General features: G+C 44.7%; 1 protein-coding gene across 1 annotated transcript in view; it reads left to right on the top strand.

Moving 5' to 3' along the window:
- The window catches only part of UFSP2 (UFM1 specific peptidase 2), a 119,791-nt gene that overhangs the window by 22,748 nt on the left and 72,166 nt on the right, over positions 1-24,877 (top strand). Inside the window, exons 7-9 of the mRNA XM_063920753.1 lie at positions 1,326-1,472; positions 2,209-2,373; positions 15,745-15,869. Coding sequence (XP_063776823.1) covers positions 1,326-1,472; positions 2,209-2,373; positions 15,745-15,869 — 437 coding nt within the window. The remainder of the gene's footprint in view (positions 1-1,325; positions 1,473-2,208; positions 2,374-15,744; positions 15,870-24,877) is intronic.

Raw genomic sequence — 24,877 nt, 5'->3', positions numbered from 1 at the left:
GGTGAGTAAATTCTTATTTTCTCATACGTCAAACTTTTTTCTTCCTGTGCACAGTAAAGGGCCCTACACACTTAGCGATTTCACTGATCGATATGAACGTTTTCGTTCACTAATGAACGAGAACTCTTTTATATCGGTCAGTGCGTAGGCACCAACGATGAACGATGCGCGGCCCTGTGCTCGTTCATCGTTGGTGCTGGGTTGCTTGTGCATGCAGGCCGATATGGACAATCTCGTCCATATTAGTATGCACGCATATGGAGCCGGGTGACGAGGGGAGTGAAGAAACGTCTCTCCCCCGCGCCGCCAGGTCGCCCGTTTGCCGTGTCACCTAATGTGTAGGGCCCATTAGTTGTAAGACCTCTGTCAGTAATGCTATCATAGTGTAGATACTTAATTACTATTACAAGTAACATAATTTATGTTTTTTCTGTCTGTTTGGATATTTTCAAAATAGATTTTCTTGAAACTTCTATAACAGCGTCTTTGTTATTGTCACTGAGCTAGAGTATATTAACAGTTGCTCATTTTAAATTGTTTCCATGTGTTGTTTTCTTCTTTTAAACAGAATTGTACCTTGCGGGAATGTGTCTGCAGTTAGACAATATTTTTATGTTTGCTTTAACCATCTAGCTTGGTGTGGCCACTTCAGATACAACCACACCAGGCTGGGCTTTCCCTGGCATGATTGCATCTGATGCGACCAGTCAAAATTGCCTACGGGGCGGCTGTTGGAAGACCATCTTCAGCAGCTGCCGCTCACGGAAGGACATCACAGTCCATCTGCTTCCTGGTTCCCTCCCCCAGTGCCTGCCATGCAGCCGATCACTGCTGATCGGGCAGCCCAGAAGCACCCCCACCTCGTGGCTGCAGAGATTAGCATCCGATGGAGAAATGTAAAAAAAAAAATGGCTCTCCCCTGCCTGTGTTCACCTGGTGGCTGCAGAGAGGAGCAGCAGCCAGGAAAAGATAAAGTTGTGATGATCGCGATGTTCTGATCATCGGTGGAACGATATATATGGGCTATTAATGTTTAAAAGTGATGTTTAATAAGGTCTTACTTTTTTGTTGTTGTTTTTTTTGTTTTTTTAATAAAATTATGTACGATATGTTTTTAATCTAATTCAATCATAAAAAAATTGTCAATTTCTTAACATTTTTTGGAAAAACTGTTTAGCCAGTTACTGTAAGTGGTTAATAGCAGTTGAGTATTAGTTGGAGATAAGGAAGTATAAGGAGGTATAATTTCACGCCTCTGTAGGAGTTATGTTAACCCCAGTCACTAGTATGCCAGGGTGACCTCTTGCTTATTTCTGTTTACCTAGATGTTACATGAGCAGTTTAATCTGCTGCTGGACAGGCCATATTTCAGAAGAGCCACTGCCTATCATTTCCCAGATGAGCTTTACAAGGATGGATATCTGCGTAACCCACATGTACATCTGAACCATCTTCCTCTAGAGGGAGGCACAGTGAGTACTGGAGTTACTGTATAATGCGGACGCAACTACAGATTTTTGTACGTGTAGTTACTCAGTATAGATGCAGCTACTTCATTATTTATAAGCACGGGTATAAGTAATTATGCAGGATTTGGTACAGTAGGTCCTGAAAATGTAGCCTCATGTATTTTCCAAAATTAAAGCCATTTGTTTCTAGCCCTATAGTTAATCAATAAAGATCAGTAATTGCACACAATAAAAGTACACCTTTATTTTATTAAGGCAATTGAGAAATCTATATAATTTTTACTTTGCTACTTACAGTATGGTGCGGTTCAGTTACCCGCGGTGTTCACTGTGCAGATAGAGCTCCTGGTTTATCGCTCTGAGCTATTCAATCTTTTGTCAATTACCCTGCACGGTAAACCTGTGGGTAATGCGTGTTAAGTGCAGGAATCTGTGGGTCCATTCAGACTTCTGCTTCTGTGCTGCATTATACCCCCCAATTACTTTATAGAGTGGAGGTCTGTTATCCTGAACAGATATTTTAAGATAGGGAATAGTAAATGGCATGTTGCGAGAGTGGAAACTTAATTCCAGTAAATCATATTCTTTAAAACACATATAATATTGTCCAATTGGATTACTTTTATTAAATAGAAAGTATCATTAAGACAATCATTTTAAATATTTTACATTGTCATTTAGATCAACCCACACTATACCATGTGAGTATTATTGGTAATTGATACTGTTTTGTCTGCAGACCTCGTTGGTGCAGGGCATATATAGTTACCATCACTACATGCAGGACCGCATGGACGACAGTGGTTGGGGCTGTGCCTACCGTTCTCTACAGACCATCTGTTCCTGGTTTAATTATCAAGGTTATACTGAAAGACCTGTTCCGACACACCGAGAGATTCAGCAGGTATGATTTATTACTGCTCATCATACTGAATACTTACTGCTGGTAACTATAGATCTATGCAGAATGAGCTCCATGGTTTTGCTAAAGAAACCATTAATTCAATGTAAATATTTAATGATTTTGTAGGGATTGAATGGAGGAAAGGACAACTAGTGGCAGGTTTAATAATGTCACATTTTAGTATCTGCTAAATATCAACTTCTTTTATGTATTTTTGCATAGAAACCTGGCCACTGTAGGCATTGCTAAATAAGCAGCATGCAAATATTTGTGTTTTTGGGGGGGCTTTTGGAGGGGGTAAGGTATGTTGTTGGGTGTTTAAACTTTACCCGCAAATATCCGTGGTAATAGATATCAGGCTAAATGCAATAGCCTGCCAAATGTGACAAGTGCTAAGATTTTGGGGATTTAGAGCCTTGTTCAAGTCGCATCGCTATCGTGATGCGCCCACATTTTGACTTAGAAATCGCCATGCACACACGCAGGTCCCGTCCTGCTCGTGCGCACCCAGCCAATGCGATTGGATCTGATTGTCAGGCAGAGGCATTCGCGGGCCGGTGTTGCGGGATGCTTTAAATGGGGGAGGGTCGGCGCGGTTTTCGGGGGGGCTGCGTGACATCATGGCGGCGATCACAATTAAATTGCGGTCACAACCACTGGGCGGGGCAGTTAGCATGCTGGGCGGCCCCCAGAATGCGATAGAAAGGCAGAATCTGCAATCCAACCTAAATAACCCCCTTAAGATTTAAATTGTCTGTTTTTTTTCTAAGGTGCAACCAGGTTGGTTATGACTTGAAACAAAATGCTGCTGTAAATCTCATAGCATTTCTCGCATCTTGCAGGCTCCTACATGTGACCCATAATTTACTAAAGGTTCTAAAAATGAAAAGTGGGGATGTTGCCCGTAGCAACCAGTCAGATTCTGTCTATCATTTTCTAGGATGCGATATAGAAATGATAGACAGAATCTGGTTGCTATGGGCAACATCACCACTTTTCATTTTTAGAACCTTGAGTAAATTTACCCTCTAGACTCATGTGTACATATTGCGTACTGAACATGTAAGGTTAAGAATTAGCAGTTAATGCCATAAGGATAATTGGAATTTATAAAATGCAAAAGTGGAAAACCACAGCGCTCTCTTGTGAAGGTACCCTCTGCTTTTGCACGTTTACCCAGGGTATTATATATGTGGATTTGCAGGCCAGCATGGTGGTGTCTGAAGGAGTGAACCTATAGCACTAGCTGATCGGTGGCATTGACCGACTACAAATTAAGTATTTTAGTACTCCCATTTCTGCACCTTATGCAAAATTGAAACTGTGACATGAAAATATTTAAATACAAATAGATAAGTACATATAGTACTGATATATTCCACCAGTGTAGGAACAAAATACAACATAAACAGGATGTGTGGCCAAAAGTTCAGTCTCTTACATCTGAGATATGAAGGACACAGTTATTTCATTAGATCCATTTAATGGGCAGATGATTCTTCGTAGGGAATTCAATTAGCCACGTTAAGTTTTTGGGTGCTAAGAACCGGACTTTACCGCATTTTTGTTTCCGCCTAATCTAATTAGAGCCCGTTTTTAGCACCTGAAAAATTACCTGTTTTCAGGAGACAAATGCACCTTCTATACTACTTCATGTCATTTAAATAATCTCAGAACACATAGGTTTCCATATGGTGCTGAGCCTTGTTTTATATATAGTGCTGATACATGTGTGGCAAAAAGTTTGAAGGTAAAAAGTTCAGCCTCTTACATGTAAGAAATGAAGGACACTGTTATTTCCTTAGATCGATCCAATGGACAAAGAAATAACAGTGCAACACCTATTGGTTAAAAAGGAACAATTTATTCATACATTAAACTCACATTTTGAAGGATTTAAAAAGCATAATAAACCACAACCAGTGGTGTCTCTCTGGAACAGCTTGCTTCCCTCACACTGTATATTAGGGCTCCGCCAGGTGCTGTAATGCAGGAAATTATCAAAGGTCCTGAAGACCAATGCTTACAATGCCCAAATAGGTATATGTATGGTCCAGCAGTCCGCTCCTAGAGGTTCCAGCTCAATGTGTTTCAGACCTGCAGGTCCTTCATCAGGAGATTGCTGCCTTACAACACCTGGCGGGGCCTTAGTATATGGTGTGAGGGAATCAAGCTGTTCTAGAGAGGTACCACTGTTTATGGTTTATTATGACTTTTTAAATTGTTCCTATTTGACTAAAAGGTGTTGCACTACTGCTATTTAATTGTACTTTGGAGCTCATCATCACAAGTAAAGGAGTGGGATTTTATGGATGTGGAGCATAATATGAGTGAAAAGTGAATAACTAGTAAGTTATCCGCACTCATTTACCGTGGGCTAAGCAATCTCCCAAGGTTATCCAATTAGCCCCGAAGTCAGCCAAACGCAGGCACTTTTCAGGGATTTTTTTTTTTTCGTGACCCCAAAAATCCCTGAGATTTACCTTTTTTTTTTCTTTTTTTTACCATTGCAGCAGCGAAAACCCATTGACCCGTGATTCTATGTGTTTTCGCCCGAAAATAGGTAATTTGTCAGGTGCTAAAAAGGGCTCCAATTGGATTGGCCAAAAAAATTTGATTGAAGTCTGAAAAATTGCGGTAAAGTCCAATCTGAAAAATTATCGGGGTAATTAAGTTCCCCCTCTAAGAATCATATGGCCATTGAATGGATCTAAGGAAATAACTGTGTCATTCATATCTCAGATTTAAGAGACAGAGCTTTTTACCTTCAAACTTTTTGCCACATATCCTGTTTATGTTGTATTTTGTTCCCACATTGGTATGGTGGATTGTATCAGCACTATATGTAAAACAAGGCTCAGAGCCATATTGACACACATCTGTTCTGCTATGACATTATTTAAATGACCTGAAGTAGTGTAGAGGGGGATTTATAGGTGTTAAAAAAATTAGTTTCTGGTGATTTTGCTGTGGGATGTAAAGCCATCTGAACTGTTACTGAAACACTTATCCTATAGCTGTCTGCTTCACCAGTATGCAGCACTTTAGCCTTGTGTGTTAAAATCTTGTTTCTCCGGCAGGGTCCACAGGTTATCCACAGGATAACAGTGGGGTATGATGACGCGACAGCGGATTTGCACCAAGCGGTACAAACTTTCGGCCTCCCAGCATGCAATGGGCCCGTCCATATATATCCGCCTCCTGGCTCAGTCAAATCAGTTTTTTTGTTTGGTGTGTCAGGAGCCGGACCATGGTCAAGAGGGATGCTGTTTTTTTAGCAGCCATAAGCTTTTTTTATTCTATTTTTATAGTCTTACTATTTTTTTGAACGATGATCTTTCTAAAAAGCGTCAACGCTTACCCACGAGTACAGTGCTGTTTCGGCAGGCGTCTGTGTCTGATGTACTAGCAAGTCCAACAGACGTTACCAGGCTGTGACCGGAGCACAGGGAGAAGGTAAGGCATCGGTTCCGCTTAGAGGGGGAACACGGACACAGCCGCACTGTTTTGGGAGGAGACTACCGAACAATCGCTGAAGCGGCTGCCACATAGGGTGCACCAGCGCTAGGCCTTAAGGATCAAAGGCTAGTATGAGGACGCGATCCCTAGGGTTGATGTCCGCAGTGGGGAGTCAGACGCATCCTTCGTCGTCCCTCCCCCCCAGTTCATGACCAGTTTCCTCCGAGTTTCCCGCCATGAACTGAGTTCCCGCTTCCGTCTGGGACACTGTGTATATAAAAGGACCCAGTCGCAGCATAGGCGGCTGTGTGACTGGTGCGTCAGTGTTCAGTGTAGGTTCACGGTGCGAGTGTGTACACTATTAGCGTCTGGATCCTCTCATCGTTCGCTAACGTAATTGATCGATCCTGGAAGCGGGGTAAAGTCTCCCTGTATCCCACTCTCCTGAGCCGGGTGATACAGCAGTAAGGAGTCTATTTACTAAGCCTTGGATAGAGATAAAGTAGTCGGAGATAAAGTACCAGCCAATCAGATCCTAACTGCCATTTTTCAGACCCAGCCTGTGGCATGGCAGTTAGGAGCTGATTGGCTGATACTTTATCTCCAGCCACCTTACCTCCGTCCAAGGCTTAGTAAATAGACTCATAAGTCTCTATCTACCTTTGAGTATGAATAGTTGGATAAGTGCCTGGTGCATATAAGTCTGATAAATATTGCTGCTGTTTCTTTCACTGTGCAACTGAATACGTTTAAAACTCTTGTATAAGGTAATGTAGTAATGTTCTCCTACGTTCTTGAAATGTATTTTGTAGTTGATTATGTGCTCATATTGCTTGTATAACCTGTGACTGATATACTAAGTTATACTAAGACTGTTATACCTGTTATACTAAGGCATAACCTGTGACTGATTGCTGACTTTACTTTAATTCTGTCAGTTGTCTGTGTATTCCGATCCTCAATGCTGGTGCAGAGCAGGGTAGGGTCGGATTGTATGTCACTTTAACAAAATTTAAAATGATTACGGTCAAAAATTGTGTAGTAACACTGTACATGTGTGTGATTATTTATCATGTCTTAGAGCGGCAAGGGTGAAGAAAAAACACTTACAGCAGCACCAACACTCATGTCATGTTTGTCTTGCAAAGCTGGGTTAACCTTTGTTCAGAATGGTTTGTGTGCAAATTGCTTTAGCTTTCACCAAAGTCTCTTGAAAAATCCAAGGCAGACACAGGTGCAAGTGGATCCCCCATGGGCTACTTTTGCACAGACATGATCTAGTAGAGCTGAGCGGATAATGCAAACTTCTGTACCAGGGATAGGTTACACTATTAACCCTTACATGCAACATTCCACCTGGGGTTTATTACATCCAGCAGGGGAAGCGGCAGCCTCTCAACAAAAACACGCTGAAAGGCCGGTGGTAAGTAAATCACATAGACATAAAACAACATCTTCACAGTCTACACATGTTTCAGATGAGGATTTGTCGGAGGATGAAGAGTCATCACACTGCGGTTCTGCATATGGAGACGAGGAGGAAGGCCTCAGCTCAGTGGACATATCTGAGCTATTTAGTGCGATGAAAGCCATTCTATCTTTAGAGGAGGCAGCAGAGCCTGTGTTAAAATCTAAGGCACCTGTGTTTAAACATACCAAAACAGTTAGGACTGAGTTTCCTGGGTCAGAACAGCTGACGGAATTTATGCAAGAGGCATGGGTTACGCCCAGAAAGAAGTTTAGAATTCCAAGGAAATTAAATTCCAGTTATCCTCTTCCGGCTGAGGACTGTTTAAAAAGAGAGGTGGCTCCCAAAGTAGATACGCATGTCATTCAATTGGTGCGAAAATCTACATTACCTCTGCCTTCAACATCATTAAATGATGTCACGGATAGGAGAGTTGATGGTTTTCTAAAAAACATTTTTTCCTTGTTTGGGGGCAATCATAAGACCAGCCATGGCTTCAGCCTGGATGGCGAAAGCAGTGGCTGCCTGAGCTGATGCATTGGAGGAGGATTTTTTAATGGCATCTAGAGTGCAAAAATCCCATATTGCACATATCAAACAGGCGGCAATGTTTATGGAAGAAGCAGCCTTGAATGTGGGTACAATTGCCTCTCTGGCATCAGCTTCAGCAGAAGCAGCTCACAGAGTGGTTTGGCTACGTACATGGAAAGCTGATTTAGAATCCAAGAAGGTTCTAGAGTCTCTGCCTTTTACTGGAGATAATTCTTTTTGGCAAAGAATTAAACACTATTTTTGCAGCGGGGTACACTGGTATTCCACAGGGAATAACATCGGGGTGTAGAGTTGGATCTTGATCCGAGGCACCAACAGGCTAAAGCTTTGACTGTTCCCAGGATGCACTGCACCGCCTCCTCTATAGCCCCGCTTCCAGGCACTGGAGCTCAGTTTATAAGTTGGTACCTGCAGTGCAGGTCACTAACAGGCGCTAGGCAGCCCTGGAAAGAGCTTTTTGGAAGACTTCAATGGCCGCAGCACTTTCTATGTCTTAATGGCATGCTGTGCTGCGGCTCCATCGCCTCCCTTAGCGGCGCTGCATACTCCCGCGGCCTGATTCCTGGGTACTTGCAGCCGAGGCACACCACCGCTGTCATTCTCCAGGATCGCGTGGCTACACTAAAGGGAGGAGTTAAGATAAATCGCGATCCGGTCACGGTCCCAGGAAACGGACCACGCCGCTGGAGTGGACATTGTGTCACAAAGGGGCCCCACTATATCCACCAGGGCAATGAGCACAGGTCGGATTTATTAAAATCCATTTGTAAAAGGCTCCACAGTACCCGGTGGTGAAGTCCAGCAGAGGGGATAAGGCGCTGACCTGTAGTCCCTCCCCCAGCTCCGGGCGCCATCTTCTGCTGCTGTTCCCGCCCTGGAGCTGCATCTCTCTCTCTCCCTCACTCCCTGAAGAGATTTTGGGGCACCATTACATAGCTGGGCTGATCTCCGGGACTGCTGTGCTTTTACAGACACTTAAGTATTCTTCATGTCATTTTAGACAGTGTTCGTTAAGAACAAGTGTACTGCTATCTGAATATTTAGTACAAGTATTCTGTGATATACATCCAGTGTTTACTGTGCATTGTTATATCTGTATACATACATACCTATATGTAATTACTGGTCCAGTGCAGTTTATTGTTTATATGTAATAATTCCTGCATTGTACATGTGACTGAGTGTGCCTGTAGCTGCAGTGTGGATTCCATTCTTGTGTATCACACGTTTGCTATCACTATATTCTGTACCCTGGGGGGGAACTAGGTGCTTCAGGGTCTAATATAATATATATTGCTACACAGGGTATACTGTTTGTATTTCTCACTGTGTTTTTCAGTCACCCCACACCACTTAAATCCTCTGTTTGTGCTCTGTATTTACTGTCACAAAACACGGGATTATTTGCTGGTTTTTGTGTTTGTCTGGCTATATTGTACTGTTACGTCCTAAGGCTACATCCCATACAATGTCTGCTACACAGGGCGGGACATCCGCAGACGCTCCTGCATCATGCAGTGCTGTCGTCACGGATTCTCCGGTGGGGGAAGTGTTAGCTGCTGGTTCAGGCGCTGGGGGGTCATACATCTCCCAGTCCGTCTGTGGCACCTGTGGTCAATCAGGACCCACCTTGGGCAGCTTTTTCAAATATGATGACTACGCTGGTATCGTGTCTTACGCCCCCTGTGGGGCCTCCTGTGCCATTACTGCCACATATTGTCCTGTAGTTAATCCGCCATGGGCGGATACTTTGTCTACCCAGTTACAGCAATTAAATCAGACTTTGGTTAGACACAAGTCCACCCCACGTCCCTCTGGGGCCAAGGGGTCATCTAAGCGGGCCATTTCTTCCTCTCTATCCACTAATTTTTCTGATAATTCTTCCGATGAAGATGGGGAATATACTGATCCGTCAGACACTGATACAGTTGCTTCTGATGAGGAATCTACAACCCAGGTTGATGTTCCTGACCTTGTGGAGGCTATCAAGCTGATTCTCCAAATTGATGATGACATTGAGCCTCCTGTTAAATCTAAGAAACGGGATAAGTTTAAACGTCAGAAGTTTGCTGAAGTAGTTTTACCACATTCTGAGCTTTTAATTGACATACGTCAGGAATCCTGGTCATCTCCAGGAAAGAAGTATTCCCTGTCAAAAAGATGCTAGCTCGTTATCCTCTCCCTGCGGAGTTGAGTAACAAGTGGGAAACTCCACCGCCAGTGGACTCTCATGTCGCCCTTCTTGTGGTGTCATCTACTCTGCCTGTCACCACTGTCACCTCACTGAAGGAACCGACAGATAAGTGTGTGGAGGGATGCCTGAAGTCTATTTACGCTCTTACTGGTGCTGTACGTAGACCCACTATGGCTGCCTCTTGGGCGACAAAAGGAATTGAAGCATGGGTTCAGGCAATTGAGGATGAGCTACCTCAGGATTTTTCTGGCGGCCTCTGATGCAGGGGTCATGGTGGCCAAGGCATCTACTAAGTCTATCCTGGCTCGCCGGATTCTGTGGTTGATGTCCTGGAAAGGTGACCTAGACTCTAAAAAAAAAAAAAAAAAAAAAAAAAAACCTTGGAGGTACTTCCTTTCAAGGGAGACATACTTTTTGGGGAGGATCTGAACAAGATTGTGATTTCTCCCGAGTACTAATCCTCCTGCTCAGAAGGCTGAGTACCACTCTTCGTTCCTTTCGACCTCCAAGTAAAGCAAAAGGTCAGGCGTACTGGAGACAGGCTCGTACTTCCAAAACCACTAAGCCCAAATTTAAACAATCCTGGGCCGCCCGTCAGCCTGCTTCCAAACAAGACAAGCCTGCTGCATGATGGGGCGGGCCTCCCCCTGGTGGACCCCAGGTTGGGAGGCCGACTTCTGCAGTTCGCCCAGGCCTGGTTAAAGACCACTTCAGATGCCTGGGTGCGGGAAGTTGTCTCTCACGGGTACGCAGTCTCTTTCAAGAGACATCCCCCTCGCCAGTTCTGTTCAACGGTTATTCCTTCGGATCCGTTGAAAGCACAAGCTCTACACCTGGTTGTACAATCTCTCCTGGAAACATGAGTGGTAGTGCCGGTACCTCTGTCCCAGAGAGGCAGGGGATACTATTCGACCCTGGTTCTAGTTCCGAAACCGAATGGGTCTTTCCAGCCTATCCTCAACCTCAAATCATTGAACAAGTTTTGTAAGAGTGTCCAAATTCCGTATGGAAACTCTGCGCTCTATTGTGCTGGCCATGAAACCTGCCTCAGATCAAGATCCAACTCTACACCCCGATGTTATTTCCTGTGGAATCCAGTGTACCTCGCAGAAAGATTTAACAATGGTAAGTCTAACATAAATCTCCTTTTTGGAGTCAATAGAAGACTCCAAGAAAGTGAAGTTCGTTCCGGGAGTCCTAAACTGGGAAGCGGATTTTCTCAGTCGACACGCCATTCATGCAAACGAATGGGCTTTACACCCCGAGTTCTTCCAAACACTGGTAGACAAGTGGGGGTTGCCGGAGATGGATCTCGTGGCGTACCATCAGAACAACAATGTTCCCAAGAACAAAGGATCCCAAAGCGATCTTTGTGGATGCCCTGTCAGTGAGATGGGACTTTCGTCTGGCTTATGTGTTTCCACCAATCGCCCTATTACCCAAGGCGATGCGAAAGGCAAAACAAGGAAGGGGTGCCCTGATACTAATAGCTCCGGCTTGGCCCAGAAGACATTGGTACACAGATCTGCAGAGGATATCGATGGATGCTCCATTCCTACTCCCTCAAAGTCCAGATCTACTGTCTCAGGGTCCTTGTTATCACAAGAACCTGGATCAACTGTCTTTGACGGCGTGGCTCTTGAGACTTCCATCCTGAAGGCAAGAGGATTCTCACAACAGGTAATTCAAACTACGCTCAGAGCAAGGAAACCTTCCTCAGCTTGCATTTATCACAGAGTATGGCAAGCCTATATTAAGTGGTGCAATGATCGAAAATTTTACCCTAGGTCTTTCAGAGTTTCCAGAGTCTTAGCATTCCTTCAAACAGGAATGGGTAAAGGTTTACGGGTGGCTTACTTGAGACTGCAAGTGTTGACTGTATGGTTCCAAAAGAAAATTGCTAACCTACAGGATGTGCCCACTTTTTTTCCCCCCAGGGAATGCTGCATATTCAACCTCCTTTTGTTCCTCCTACAGTGCCTTGGGACTTAAGTTTAGTCCTAAAGGCACTTCAGGTTGCCCCATTTGAACCACTTAAAAGAGTGGCTCTTAAATGGTTGACAGCTAAAGTTCTTTTTCTACTCGTCATTGCTTCAGCTAGAAGACTTTCAGTTTTAGGGACATTGTTATGTCGTCCTCCATTTCTGATTTTTTTTTATCCAGATAGAGCAGTTCTCAGAACCAAATCTGGGTATCTTCCTAAGGTGGTGTCTAAATTCCACCTTAACGAAGAAATTGTAGTCCCGGCCTTCCAGGGGCCGGACCTTTCTGCGGGAGATGCATCATTGGACATAGTCCGTGTCTTAAGGATCTACGTGGATCGTACAAGTGCCATGAGAAAGACAGACACTCTTTTTTTTTTTTTATTCTCTACGGATTTCACAAGAGAGGATGGCCTGCTGATAAGCAGACACTGGCGAGGTGGCTTCGGATGATGATTTCAGAAGCATATTCTCAAGCTGATCTACCTGTTCCGGCTAATGTCTCTGCTCACTCTACTCGTAAGGTAGGTCCGTCATGGGCAGCACAACGAGGTGCTTCAGCAGAGCAGATATGTAAGGCAGCCACATGGTCTTCCATTAACACATTCATTAGACATTATGCTTTGATACCTTTGCCTCTCAGGACGCTGAATTCGGGCAAAGGATTCTCCTGTACAACCTGGAGCGTCCCCACCACTAAATTGCTTTGGGACATCCCAATGTTATCCTGTGGATAACCTATGGACCCTGCCGGAAGAAATATTTGTTATGGGAAAAATTACCGTTGATAACGTTATTTCTCCTAAGTCCACAGGATCCACAGGGATCCCACCTTGACGCACCTGATTTGAGGATCTTTTCACTCACCTCTTCCTTCTTGTATGGAAGGGTGTGCATGTATGTTCTTCTCGCCTGATTAGGGCTCTCTGTGATGCTCCTGCCTTGAGCTTTGGAGAAACAACTGATTTGCCTGAGATAGGAGGCGGGGATATATGGATGGGCCCGTTGCATACTGGGAGGCCGAAAGCTTTGACCGTTTGGTGCAAATCTGCTGTTGCGTCATCATATTCTTATCAGTTATTTATATAGCGCACACAAATTCCTCAGCGCATTACAGAGAATATTTGGCCATTCACATCAGTCCCTGCCCCAGTGGAGCTTACAATCTATATTCCCTATCACATGTACACATATTCACACTAGGGTTAATTTTGTTGGGAGCCAATTAAGCTTCCAGTATATTTGTAGATTGTGGGAGGAAACCGGAATACCCGGAGGAAACCCACGCAAGTACGGGGAAAATATACAAACTCCACACAGTTAGAGCCATGGTGGGAATTGAACCCATAACCTCAGCACTGTGAGGCAGTAATGCTAACCATTACAGCATCCGTACTGTCCCATATCCCAATGTTATCCTGTGGACTTAGGAGAAATAACGTTATCAATGGTAAGTTTTACCATAACGAATATTTCCCCATAAACTGTAAGTGTAGACTTTGGGATTTGTATTATAAGTCTTATTTTATATAAATGTTTGCCCCCAATTGTACAGCGCTACAGAGTTTGTTGGTGTTATAGAATGTTAATAATACTAAATATTTGGAGTTAGAATTATGCATGGGAGATCTGATGTGGGTTATAGATGACCACTAGGGGGCACTGGTTGCCTCTTAATGTGCTTGCAGGGTTTTGATTGTGTACAGTAAATTTACGCTTGCATAATAAAAATATAATATGTATAATTTTCAGTATAAATGAATCTATGACAAAAATACAATACCTTATTTAAATGACTACTCAGACATTGGGGGTAATTCAGAATTGATCGTAGATGTGCTAAATTTAGCACATCTACGATCACTTTCACAGACATGTGGGGGGATGCCCAGCACAGGTCTAGTCCGCCCTGCATGTCTGGCTCTGCCCCCCCCACACACACACAGGTACAAAAGCATTGCACGTCGGCGATGTGAACCTGAAGAGTAGCTCCCTACCAGAGCAGCCCCTGCGTGCTGGCAGGGAGCTACACGTTGCTCTCCAGGTCGCTGCGGCTGCATGTGACGTCACGCAAATTGCCGTGGCCTGCACGGTGCCCGGACCGCCCAGCGAACGCGTCTGCCTGTCAATCAGGCAGAGGCGATCGCTGGGCTGAGATGCCGATCACATCTCTGGCATGCGCCGGCGCACTGCGGCGCATGCGCAGTTCAGACCTGATCGCCCGCTGTGTGCAAACGCACGGCAGTGATCAGGTCTGAATTAGCCCCATTATCTGTAAGACTAAGTGCATGCATTTTAGAGTGCTATATGCATATGTAATAAATATATCTGTTCATATTTTATCTGAATCTTGAGGTTCCAAAGTAGTTTCCTAGACCATCTTTTTATTCAACAATCTAAATCAGGCATACAGCACAGAAAAATATCAATATATCTGCCTATGTGCATAGGATGACTGAGCCGCGCACAGATGCGGCTGCGGAAAAAGATTTTCATTATACTGAGATGCCCACTTGCAACAGAGCATTTCTGTCTCGGTGCGTCTTTAGATGCATCATGGAGACTTGCAGCAGCATTATAGCAGGTGCAGTTTCTCCATCTGAGTATGGCGCCCTGTGTGAGTGGCTGGGTTTTTTCTTCTGCATCTCCTAGCGCAAACAATTGGGATGCGTGCGCTGTGCGACTGGCACATGTGCAGAATTAAACATTGGCCAGGTATGTGCTGCATTTACGCTGCGTGACACTCTACATTAGCCCCATAGTGATACTGTTATTTTTCCAGTACAATCATAATGATCAGCTTGGATGCTTATCTATCTGAAATATCTTTTTGACTGGATCACACTGTGTTACAGTAATTGTAAGCTCTCTTAGAACATGATTGCATCACAAATAAACATTGGTTTGTGTGGGCTCCTGACACATGAAATAAAAATAGCCAGTTCATTGACTTTAGAAAGAACTGATGATTAACCACATTTAATCAATACAATTTTGAGCCCACATTTTATTCCCTAGTAACTGGTGTAATCTTTGACATCCTGTACATAAACTATCAATAGCACATTTGGTGGGTGATAAAAACAAACATTATCCTGTGTCTGTACAAAGGCTGTTTATTTGGAAAGTAATATAGCAGGGTGTACAGGGGGGATGTAGTCATGTGACCCGCGGTCAGCATATCGACACTGGATTCCTGATCTCTGGCCAGCCCGACAGTCAGCATGCTGACAAACAGGGACTATTCCACAACATCCATAGAGTGGGAATAGAATGTGTTGTGAATGCAGCGAGCCACCGTTCCCGCAAGGGGCTTTGTTGTGCGCACACATCCCCCCCCCCCCCCTGCTGGCATTTTGGCGCTCAGGATCCCGGGGTCAGTATGGTGACCTCCGGGATTCCAAACGCCGGTCTCCCGATACCAACCCCCAGGTATATGTGTGTTAAGGCATTGACAGTGATTATTCATCATTATTTTAAAATAGTAAGCCCTGACTCTGCACTCCAGACACACAAATAGAGGCTTGTGGTTATGCCGGTACATACAAAGAATGGCATGATATAGCATTTTATGTCCAACTGATGCATTGACTTGCTCTTTTTTGTTGTGTATCAGAAAACTGAATTTATATGAGCAGACTGCCCAAAGAATACATGACTGGTATATGCACATTTATATTTGTTCTGCCGGGTGATGTCTCTTTCCACCCCTGCAGGCTCTGGTCGATGTGGGAGATAAACCTTCAGCCTTCATTGGATCTCGGCAGTGGATTGGCTCCATAGAGGTACAGCTTGTACTTAACCAGCTGCTCGGTATTACATCCAAAATTATGTTTGTGAGGTGAGTGCGAATGCCTGTACTACAGCTTTATCGCCAGTCTCCCACGTGCGCGGCAACAGACCAGCTCTTTTTCTAGTGGATACTAGACTTCCTGTATGTTCCTCCTGACATAATAAACCTGGAGACATGTCTGTGTAGGCTGTGTACACATAGCCGTTATCGGCTCTAAAGATAATAATTTGTGTAACCTCCATTGCTGTCTTACCTTAGAAAATAGTATAGACTTGAGGTTAGCACCAAGAAAGAACTCTCCATGTTTTGTTTATTACATAACTAAATGAGCCTAGTAAAGAAAAAACAGCATGAAATATTTAATTAAAAACAATGCAACATCGTTCAGTTGTATTTTACTAATGTGTAGTTACTTCAATATGTTGAGAGGTGAGTTTTAACTTTGAATGTAAATAAAACTGTTTTATAAATATTAGTATAATCTCTATTTACCTTTTTATTTTATTTCTTGCTTAGCTGTAGAAATGTGTTAATTAAATGTCTGGATTGCAAATTTACATGTACTGTACACAAAGATGTAAATATTCCACATACTGTAAGGGGACTCTGGATGAAACAATCAAATATTCCCCTCCCTAAAAAGTGGCCACACAACCTCTATCAGTCTCGCTTACCCAAAGAGGAGCATATTGATCCCTGTATACGCTAAGGTAGGTCCACCTGGTCCTGCCCAGGCCCTGAATCCTCTCTTAGCCAGCTCAATTTGTGACAGCAGTAGGGGCGTTAGATGGTGCCTGAAGATCCTAGTAGGTGGCGTGCTTTTGATCTCATGGCCTGTTACTTGGATATCTTCCTCCTTTCCCAATGGTTTCTTTTCTTGGAATGGCCATCCTTCTGCTCTGTCACCACAGGACAACTTTTGGCACAGAATCTGCACACAGTGCTTCTTGCTTGGTTCCAGCTCAGATACTTTCCAAAGACTTCTTGCTTATATATACAAGACAGTACAACCTTGTTATTTTACCAATATGTTACCATTAGGCGCTCACCTGTCAGTCCACTGCAAGTGTTCATGTTAGAGTCCCTGATTTCTGCAACGGAGTACACCGTGTTCCACAGGGAATACATTGGGGTGTAGAGATGGATTTTGATCCAGAGGCACCAACAGGCTAAAGCTTTAGACTGTCCTAGAATGCATTGCGGAGCCTCCTTTATAACCCCGCTTCCAGGCACTGTGAGCTCAGTTTTAGAGTTGGTGCCTACATAAAGCAGGTCACTTAACAGGGGGGCTGCGCTAGGCAGCCCTGAAAAAGCTTTTTAGAAGACTTCAAGGGCTGCAGCACTTCATATGTCAGTGTGACATACTGTGCTGCGGCTCCATCACCTCCCCAGCGAAGTCACATACTCCCGCTGGCTCTGTTCCCGGGTACCTGCGGCGGAGGCGCCCCGGTTCCTAGGCACACCAGCGCAGACGCTCTCCTGGATCGCGTGGCTGCTACTAAAGGAGGAGGTAAGAGGGTCCCCCAGGTGGGACCCGCCATTAAATCGTGTTCCGGTCGCGGTTTAAGGATACGAACCGCGACGCTGGCGTGGACACTGTGACAGAGCAGGGACGCCACTATATCCACCAGGGCATGGAACCACAGGTCGGATAGTAAAATATCCACTTTAATAAGGCTCCATAGTACCCGATGGTGAGGACCAGCATAGGGGAAAAGGCGCTTGACCTGTAGCCCCTCCCCAGCTCCGGGCGCCATCCACTGCTGGTGTTCCCGCCCTGGAGCTGCCTCACACTCTCCCTCACTCCCTGACTGAGACTCTGGGCGCCATCTTCTCATAGTAACTGCGACTGGTCTCTGGTACGGTCTCCTCTGTAAATCTGCCTGATTTTACAGACACTTAAGTATTCTACATGTCATTTTAAGACCGTGTTAGTTAAGAACAAGTGTACCTCTACCAGAATATATTGTACGAGTATTCTGATAATGCGCGGCGGATATATATGTGTCCAGTGCAGTTTTATTGTCTGACTAAAATAATTATCTGCATTGTCACTGTAACTGTGTGTCCCTGTATCTGCTGCGTGGATTTCACTTTCAGTGTATCCCAGCTATGGCTATCACTGTATTCTGTACCCTAGGGGACTAGGTGCGTCAGGGTCTAATATATAGTGCTGCGCAGTATTTACAGTTAAGTGTATTCTACTGTGGATTTCAGTCGCCTCATACCGCATTTATTCTCTGTTTGTGTCCTGTACATACTGTCACATAAATAGGGGATTTATTTGCAGGTATTGTATTTGTCTGGCTGTATCGTACTCTTACGCTCTAGGGTTACATTCACTGTAATGTCTACCACAAAGGGTGGGAAATCCGCGGACGCTCCTGCATCATGCAGCTAATGTGCCAAGGATTTGACTGAGGGGGAAGTTTCGTAGGATGGTCTGTGTAATATGTGTCATACATCTCCCAGTCAGCCCGCTATGCTTAAAACACTTGTGACACGCCTTACACCCCCTTTGGGACCTCCTGTACCATTGCAACCACATATTGTCCCTGTGGTAAATCTGCCCTGGGCGGATACCCTGTCTACCCAGATACAACTGAATCAGGCTTTGGTTAGACAAAAACCTACCTCAAGTCCCTCTGGGGTCAAGGGGTCTTCTAAGCGGGCCACTTCCTCCTCACAATCCAATAATATGTCAGATGATACTTCTGATGAGGATGGGGAGTATACTGATCCATCAGACACTGATACTGCTGCTTCTGACGAAGAACCTACATCTCAGGTTGATGTCCCTGACCTTGTGGAGGCTATTAAGCTGATTCTACAAATCGATGATGATGTAGATCCCACTACTGCGTCTAAGAAACCTGATAACTTTAAACGTCAGAAGGTAACTAAGGTAGTCTTACCGCATTCTGATCATTTAGTAGACATATGTCAGGAACCCTGGACTTCTCCAGGAAAGAAATTCTCCCCGTCTAAAAAGATGCTAGATCGTAATCCTCTCCCTGCTGAGTTGTGTAAAAAGTGGGATAATTCACAGCCGGTGGATTCCCATGTCACCTGTCTTGTGGTGTCATCTACTCTGCCTGTCCCCACTGTCACCTCACTGAAGGAACTGACAGATAAGCGTGTGGAGGGATGCCGGAAGTCTATTTACTCCCTTACAGGTGCTGTACATAGGGGGTAATTCAGAGTTGATCACAGCAGCAAATTTGATAGCAGTTGGGCAAAACCAAGGGCCTAATTCTGAGTTGATCGCAGCAGAAGGTTTGTTAGCAATTGGGCAAAACCATGTGCACTGCAGGGGAGGCAGATATAACATGTGCAGAGAGTTTCTGTGCAGGGTAAATACTGCCTGCTTTATTTTTACACTGCAATTTAGATTTCAGTTTGAACACACCACACCCAAATCGAACTCTCTCTGCACATGTTATATCTGCCCCCCCCTGTAGTGCACATGGTTTTGCCCAACTGCAAAAAAATTTCCTGCTGCGATCAACTTGGAATTACCCCCCATGTGCACTGCAGGTCTAGCAGATATAACATTTGCAGAGAGAGTTAGATTTGGGTGGGTTATTTTGTTTCTGTGCAGGGTAAATACAGGCTGCTTTATTTCTACACTACAATTTAGATTTCATTTTGAACACACCCCACCCAAATCTAACTCTCTCTGCATATGTTATGTCTGCCCCCCCCCCCCCCCCCCCCCCCCCCCTGCAGTGCACATGGTTTTGGCCAACTGCTAACAAATTTGCTGCTGCGATCAACTCTGAATTACCCCCATAGACCCACTATAGCAACCTCCTGGGCCGCAAAAGGAATTGAAGCATGGGTTCAGGCAATAGAGGATGAGCTGCCTCAGAATATATCTGACACTGCCAGACAATATCTGTCTCATATTACCACCGCCTCCCAATATATTCAGGAGGCTTCCTCTGAAGCAGGTGTAATGGCGGCCAAGGCGTCGACTACGTCCATCTTTGCTCGCCAAATTCTGTGGTTGAGTACATGGAAGGTGGACCTGGACTCCAAAAAGACCTTGGAGATGCTTCCTTTTAAGGGAGACATCCTGTTTGGGGAAGATCTGAATAAGATTGTGACTGACTTAGCGGCTGCTAAGACTGCATTTCTCCCGAATATTAATCCTTCTGCATAGAAGGCTAAGAGTACCACTTTTCGTTCCTTACGACCTCAAGGGAAAGCAAAGGGTCAGACATACCTGAGACAAGCTTGTGCTCCCAAAACCACTAAGCCCAAAACAAAACAATCCTGGGCTGCCCGTCAGCCTGCTTCCAAACAAGACAAGCCTGCTGCATGATGGGGTGGGCCTCCCCCTGGGGGATCCCAGGGTTGGAGACTGACTTCTGCAGTTCACCCAGGTCTGGTTAAAGACCACTTCATATGCATGGGTGCGAGAAGTTGTCTCTCACGGGTACGCAGTCTCTTTCAAGAGACGTCCCCCTGGCCAGTTCTGCATGATGGTTATTCCTTGGGACCCGTTGAAGGCGCAAGCTCTACACCTGGTTGTGCGTTCCCTCCTGGATACAGGAGTGGTAGTGTCGAGATCTTCCACCTCTCTGGGACAGGGGTACTACTGGACCCTGTTTCTAGTTCCAAAAGCAAATGGGTCTTTCCGGCCTATACTCAACCTCAAATCACTGAACAAATTTGTGAGAGTGTCCAAGTTCCGTATGGAAACACTGCACCCGATTGTACTGGGCATGGAACCGGGAGATTATATGGTATCCTTGGATATACAAGATGCTTATCTGCATATACCTCTTGCCATATTGCATCAGCAATATCTGCGGTTTGCTATTGCTAAGCGCCTTGAGTCCTGTTGGAGAAAGAGCGCTATATAAATAAAATTATTATTATTATTATTATTATTATTGGCAACCTTCACTATCAGTTCCAGGCTTTGCCGTTTGGCCTGGCCACGGCCCCTCAGATCTTCACCAAGGTTATGGCCATGATCACGGCTGATCTGCGTTGTCAGGGAATCAGGATCCTGCTGTATCTGGACAACTTGCTGATCCTGGTGAACTCCTAAGATGTCCTCCTCAGTCATCTGCAACTGACTGTACGCTTCCTACAAGCCCACGGGTGGCTCGTCAACTGGAAGAAGTCCTCGCTGGTCACTGCTCGAAGCATGGTGCACCTGTGGGCACTGCTGGACACACACAGCCAAAGACTGTTTCTTTCTCTAGAGAAAGACCTGAAACTTCAGGACCGGATCAGATACTTCCTCTCTTGCCTAAGAGTGTCGATACACTCAGCAATGCAAGTACTAGGCCTCATGGTGTCGGCTTTCGACATGGTAAAGTACGCTCAATTTCATTCCCGCACTCTACAGTGGTTAATCCTTTCCAAGTGGGATGGCCTTCCTCATCGGATCAGGTCTCAAATGATCTTCTTGACTCCGGAGGTTCGTCTGTCATTGAGCTGGTGGCTACAGGACCAACAGTTGAGCAGGGACCGTCCCTTCTGGATCCCTAAATGGGTCCTACTGACTACGGACGCCAGTCTGAGGGGTTGGGGCAACACTCTCTCCAGGGTCTGTGGACCAAGGAGGAATCTCTCCTCCCGATAAACATTCTGGAATTGCGGGCAATGTTCAATGCTTTGAATCTTGCCCTGCCTCTGATACAGAACAGGCCTGTTCAAGAACAATCAGACAACGCCACCACAGTGGCATATATAAACCATCAAGGTGGCATTCGAAGCCGCATGACAATGCTGGAAGTGTCAAAAATCCTTAGTTGGGCGGAACACCATCTGCCAGCAATATCGGCAGTATTCATTTCGGGAGTCCCCAACTGGGAAGCGGATTTCCTTAGTCGTCAGGACATATACGCCGGAGAGTGGAGTCGTCCACTAGGAGTTGAAAAACTTCCTGAAGAAAAGTGGGGTTTACCAGATGCAGACCTGATGGCGTCCCGACACAATCACAAAGTTGCAGTCTTTGGATCAAGAACAAGCGATCCTCAAGCAGCGTTCGTGGATGCACTGGCAATTCCATGGAACTTTTGGCTGCCCTACGTGTTCCCTCCAGTGTCACTTCTGCCCAGGGTACTACGGAAGGTCAAGCAAGAAGGAGGAATACTACTTCTAGTCGCTTCAGCGTGGCCCAGATGGTATTGGTTCTCAGACCTGCAGGGTCTATCGATAGAGCGTCCTCTTCTACTTCCTCAATGCCCAGACCTCCTCGTTCAGGGCCCTTATGTCTGTCCGGACCTGGCCAGACTGGCTTTGATGGCGTGGATCTTGAAGCTTCACTCCTGAGGGCCAAGGGATTCTCCGAGGCAGTTATCCAAACTATGCTAAAGGCCCGCAAACCGGCTTCTGCACGGATTTATTATAAGGTCTGGAATTCTTCACCTGGTGTGCTGATAAGAATTACGATGCTTCCAAGTTTAGTATTTCCAGACTTCTGTTTTTTTTGCAACAAGGCCTGGATTCAGGACTTCGTCTGGCCTCCATCAAGCTTCACATATCTGCCTTGTCGGTGTGGCTTCAGAGCAAAATTGTGTCTATACCTGACGTTCATACATTCACTCCGGGCGTAAGGCGGATTCACTCAGGGCATAATGCAGCCTCCCTATGTCCCTCCTGTGGCTCCATGGGATTTGTCTGTTGTCCTGAATGCCCTGCAAGAGTCTCCATTTGAACCTCTTAAGTCAGTGGACCTTAAATGGCTCACAGCCAAGGTCCTGTTTCTCCTGGCTATTGCCTCTGCTAGAAGGGTGTCAGACCTAGGCGCTTTGTCCGGTCGTCTACCCTTTTTGATATTTCATTGTGACCGAGCAATTCTTAGAACTCGCCCTGGTTATTTACCTAAAGTGGTGTCATCTTTTCACCTTAATCAAGAAATTGAGGTTCCAGCCTTCATCTCTTCTGATGTAACATAGTAACATAGTATCTAAGGTTGAAAAAAGACAATTGTCCATCGAGTTCAACCTATTTGTGGTCTCCTATGCACGATTATTTTGTATAAAATTTTGACTGAAGTTGATGACTGCCGTTACGTTTTACCAATCTTTTTTATAATAACCATAGTGCATGACTATGCCCCGTAACCCTGGATATCCTTATCCATTAGGAATTTATCTAACCCATTCTTAAAAGTGTTGACTGAGTCGGCCATTACAACTCCCTCAGGCAGGGAATTCCAAACACGTAACGTCCTTACCATAAAAAAGCCTTTACGCCGTATTGTGCGAAATCTCCTCTCCTCTAACCTGAGCGAGTGTCCACGAGTTCTGTGTTGATCTAACCAAAAACAGGTCCTGCGCAAGATCTGTATATTGTCCCCTTATAGATTTGTAAATGTTGATCATGTCCCCTCTTAATCTCCTCTTTTCCAGTGTAAACATGCCTAGTCTTGCAAGCCTTTCCTCGTATTCCAGCGTCTCCATACCCTTAATTAGTTTGGTCGCCCGCCTCTGAACCTTTTCTAGCTCCAGGATATCCTTTTTGTAATAAGGTGCCCAGAATTGTACACAGTATTCAAGGTGTGGCCTCACAAGTGATTTATATAACGGGAGTAGTCCCTAGCATCAATTCCCCGTTTTATGCTAATATCTTATTAGCCTTCTTTGCTGCAGTCCTACTTTGGGTACTACTGCTTAGTTTGCTATCTATGAGGACACCTAAGTCCTTTTCCAGTACAGAATCCCCTAATTTTACCCCATTTAGTAGGTAGGTGTTATTTTTGTTCTTGTTACCACAGTGCATTACCTTACACTTGTCTGTATTGAAGAGCATTCTCCATTTCGCTGCCCAAGCTTCTAATTTAACTAAGTCGTTCTGAAGCGACTCAGCATCCCCCTCCGCATTTATAACTTTACACAATTTGGTATCATCTGCAAAAATTGACACCATGCTCTCTAGGCCTTCTGTTAGATCGTTAATAAAAATATTGAACAATAGCGGTCCTAATACTGAGCCTTGCGGCACACCACTTAGCACTTCAGTCCAATTTGAAAAAGATCCATTAACCACAACGCGCTGCTCCCTATTATCTAACCAGTTTTTGACCCAAGTGCATATTGTGCTTCCTAGCCCTGTTTCTTGTAGCTTGTAGATAAGTCTCATGTGTGGTACAGTGTCGAATGCTTTGGCAAAATGTAAAAAGATTACATCCACCTCTTTACCCTGATCTAGGTTTGCGCTTACTGTTTCATAAAAGCCAAGTAAGTTGGTTTCACAGGATCTGTCCTTCATAAACCCATGTTTAATGACCTTTTAATGACCTTATTGACTTCAAGGAACTTCTGAATACTATCTCTTAGAATACCTTCCAATACTTTCCCCACTATAGATGTAAGACTAACTGGTCTATAATTACCTGGTTCAGCTTTACTTCCCTTTTTGAATATAGGCACTACTTCCGCTATACACCAGTCTTTGGGAACCATACCTGATATTACTGAATCCTTAAAGATCAAAGATAGCGGTTTTGCAAGTTCAGAGTGAAGCTCCATTAGAACCCTTGGGTGAATACCATCGGGACCTGGTGACTTATTAATCTTTAAATGTTTTAATCGGTCACAGACTACTTCCTCGCTTAAATAAGTACCTATCAGTGGGATATTCTCATTATTGAGATTATGTGTTAGTCCCTGAATTGGGTCTTCTCTAGTAAATACTGTTGAAAAAAACTCATTTAGTGTGTCCGCTATGTCATTATCATTTTTGCTTAAGACTCCCAACTTGTCTTTTAAAGGGCCTATACTCTCCTTCTTTAATCTCTTGCTATTAATGTATTTAAAGAATTTTTTGGTATTCGCTTTGCTTTCCTTTGCTACTAGTTTTCTGGATGCTAGAGGGAGCAGTCTCCTCCGGCACCGTAATTTCTTCACTATCATCCTCCGATTCCTCGTCCAGTCGGGCAAATTTGTTCGGGTTTGATAGTTCGGAGATGTCGAGCCTCCCCCTCTTTTTCTTCCTGCTAACTGTGACCCAGCTGGCTACCTGATCATCCTCTTCTACCAGTGACCCCTCCCGCAACTCCTCCACCGTTCTGTCTAAACTTCGCTCGAGAT

This window comes from Pseudophryne corroboree, chromosome 1, assembly GCF_028390025.1.
Source record: "Pseudophryne corroboree isolate aPseCor3 chromosome 1, aPseCor3.hap2, whole genome shotgun sequence".
In the NCBI taxonomy this organism is placed as follows: Eukaryota; Metazoa; Chordata; class Amphibia; order Anura; family Myobatrachidae; genus Pseudophryne; species Pseudophryne corroboree.
Note: the sequence above shows the minus strand (reverse complement) of the source record. Positions and strands in the feature narration are given on the sequence as shown.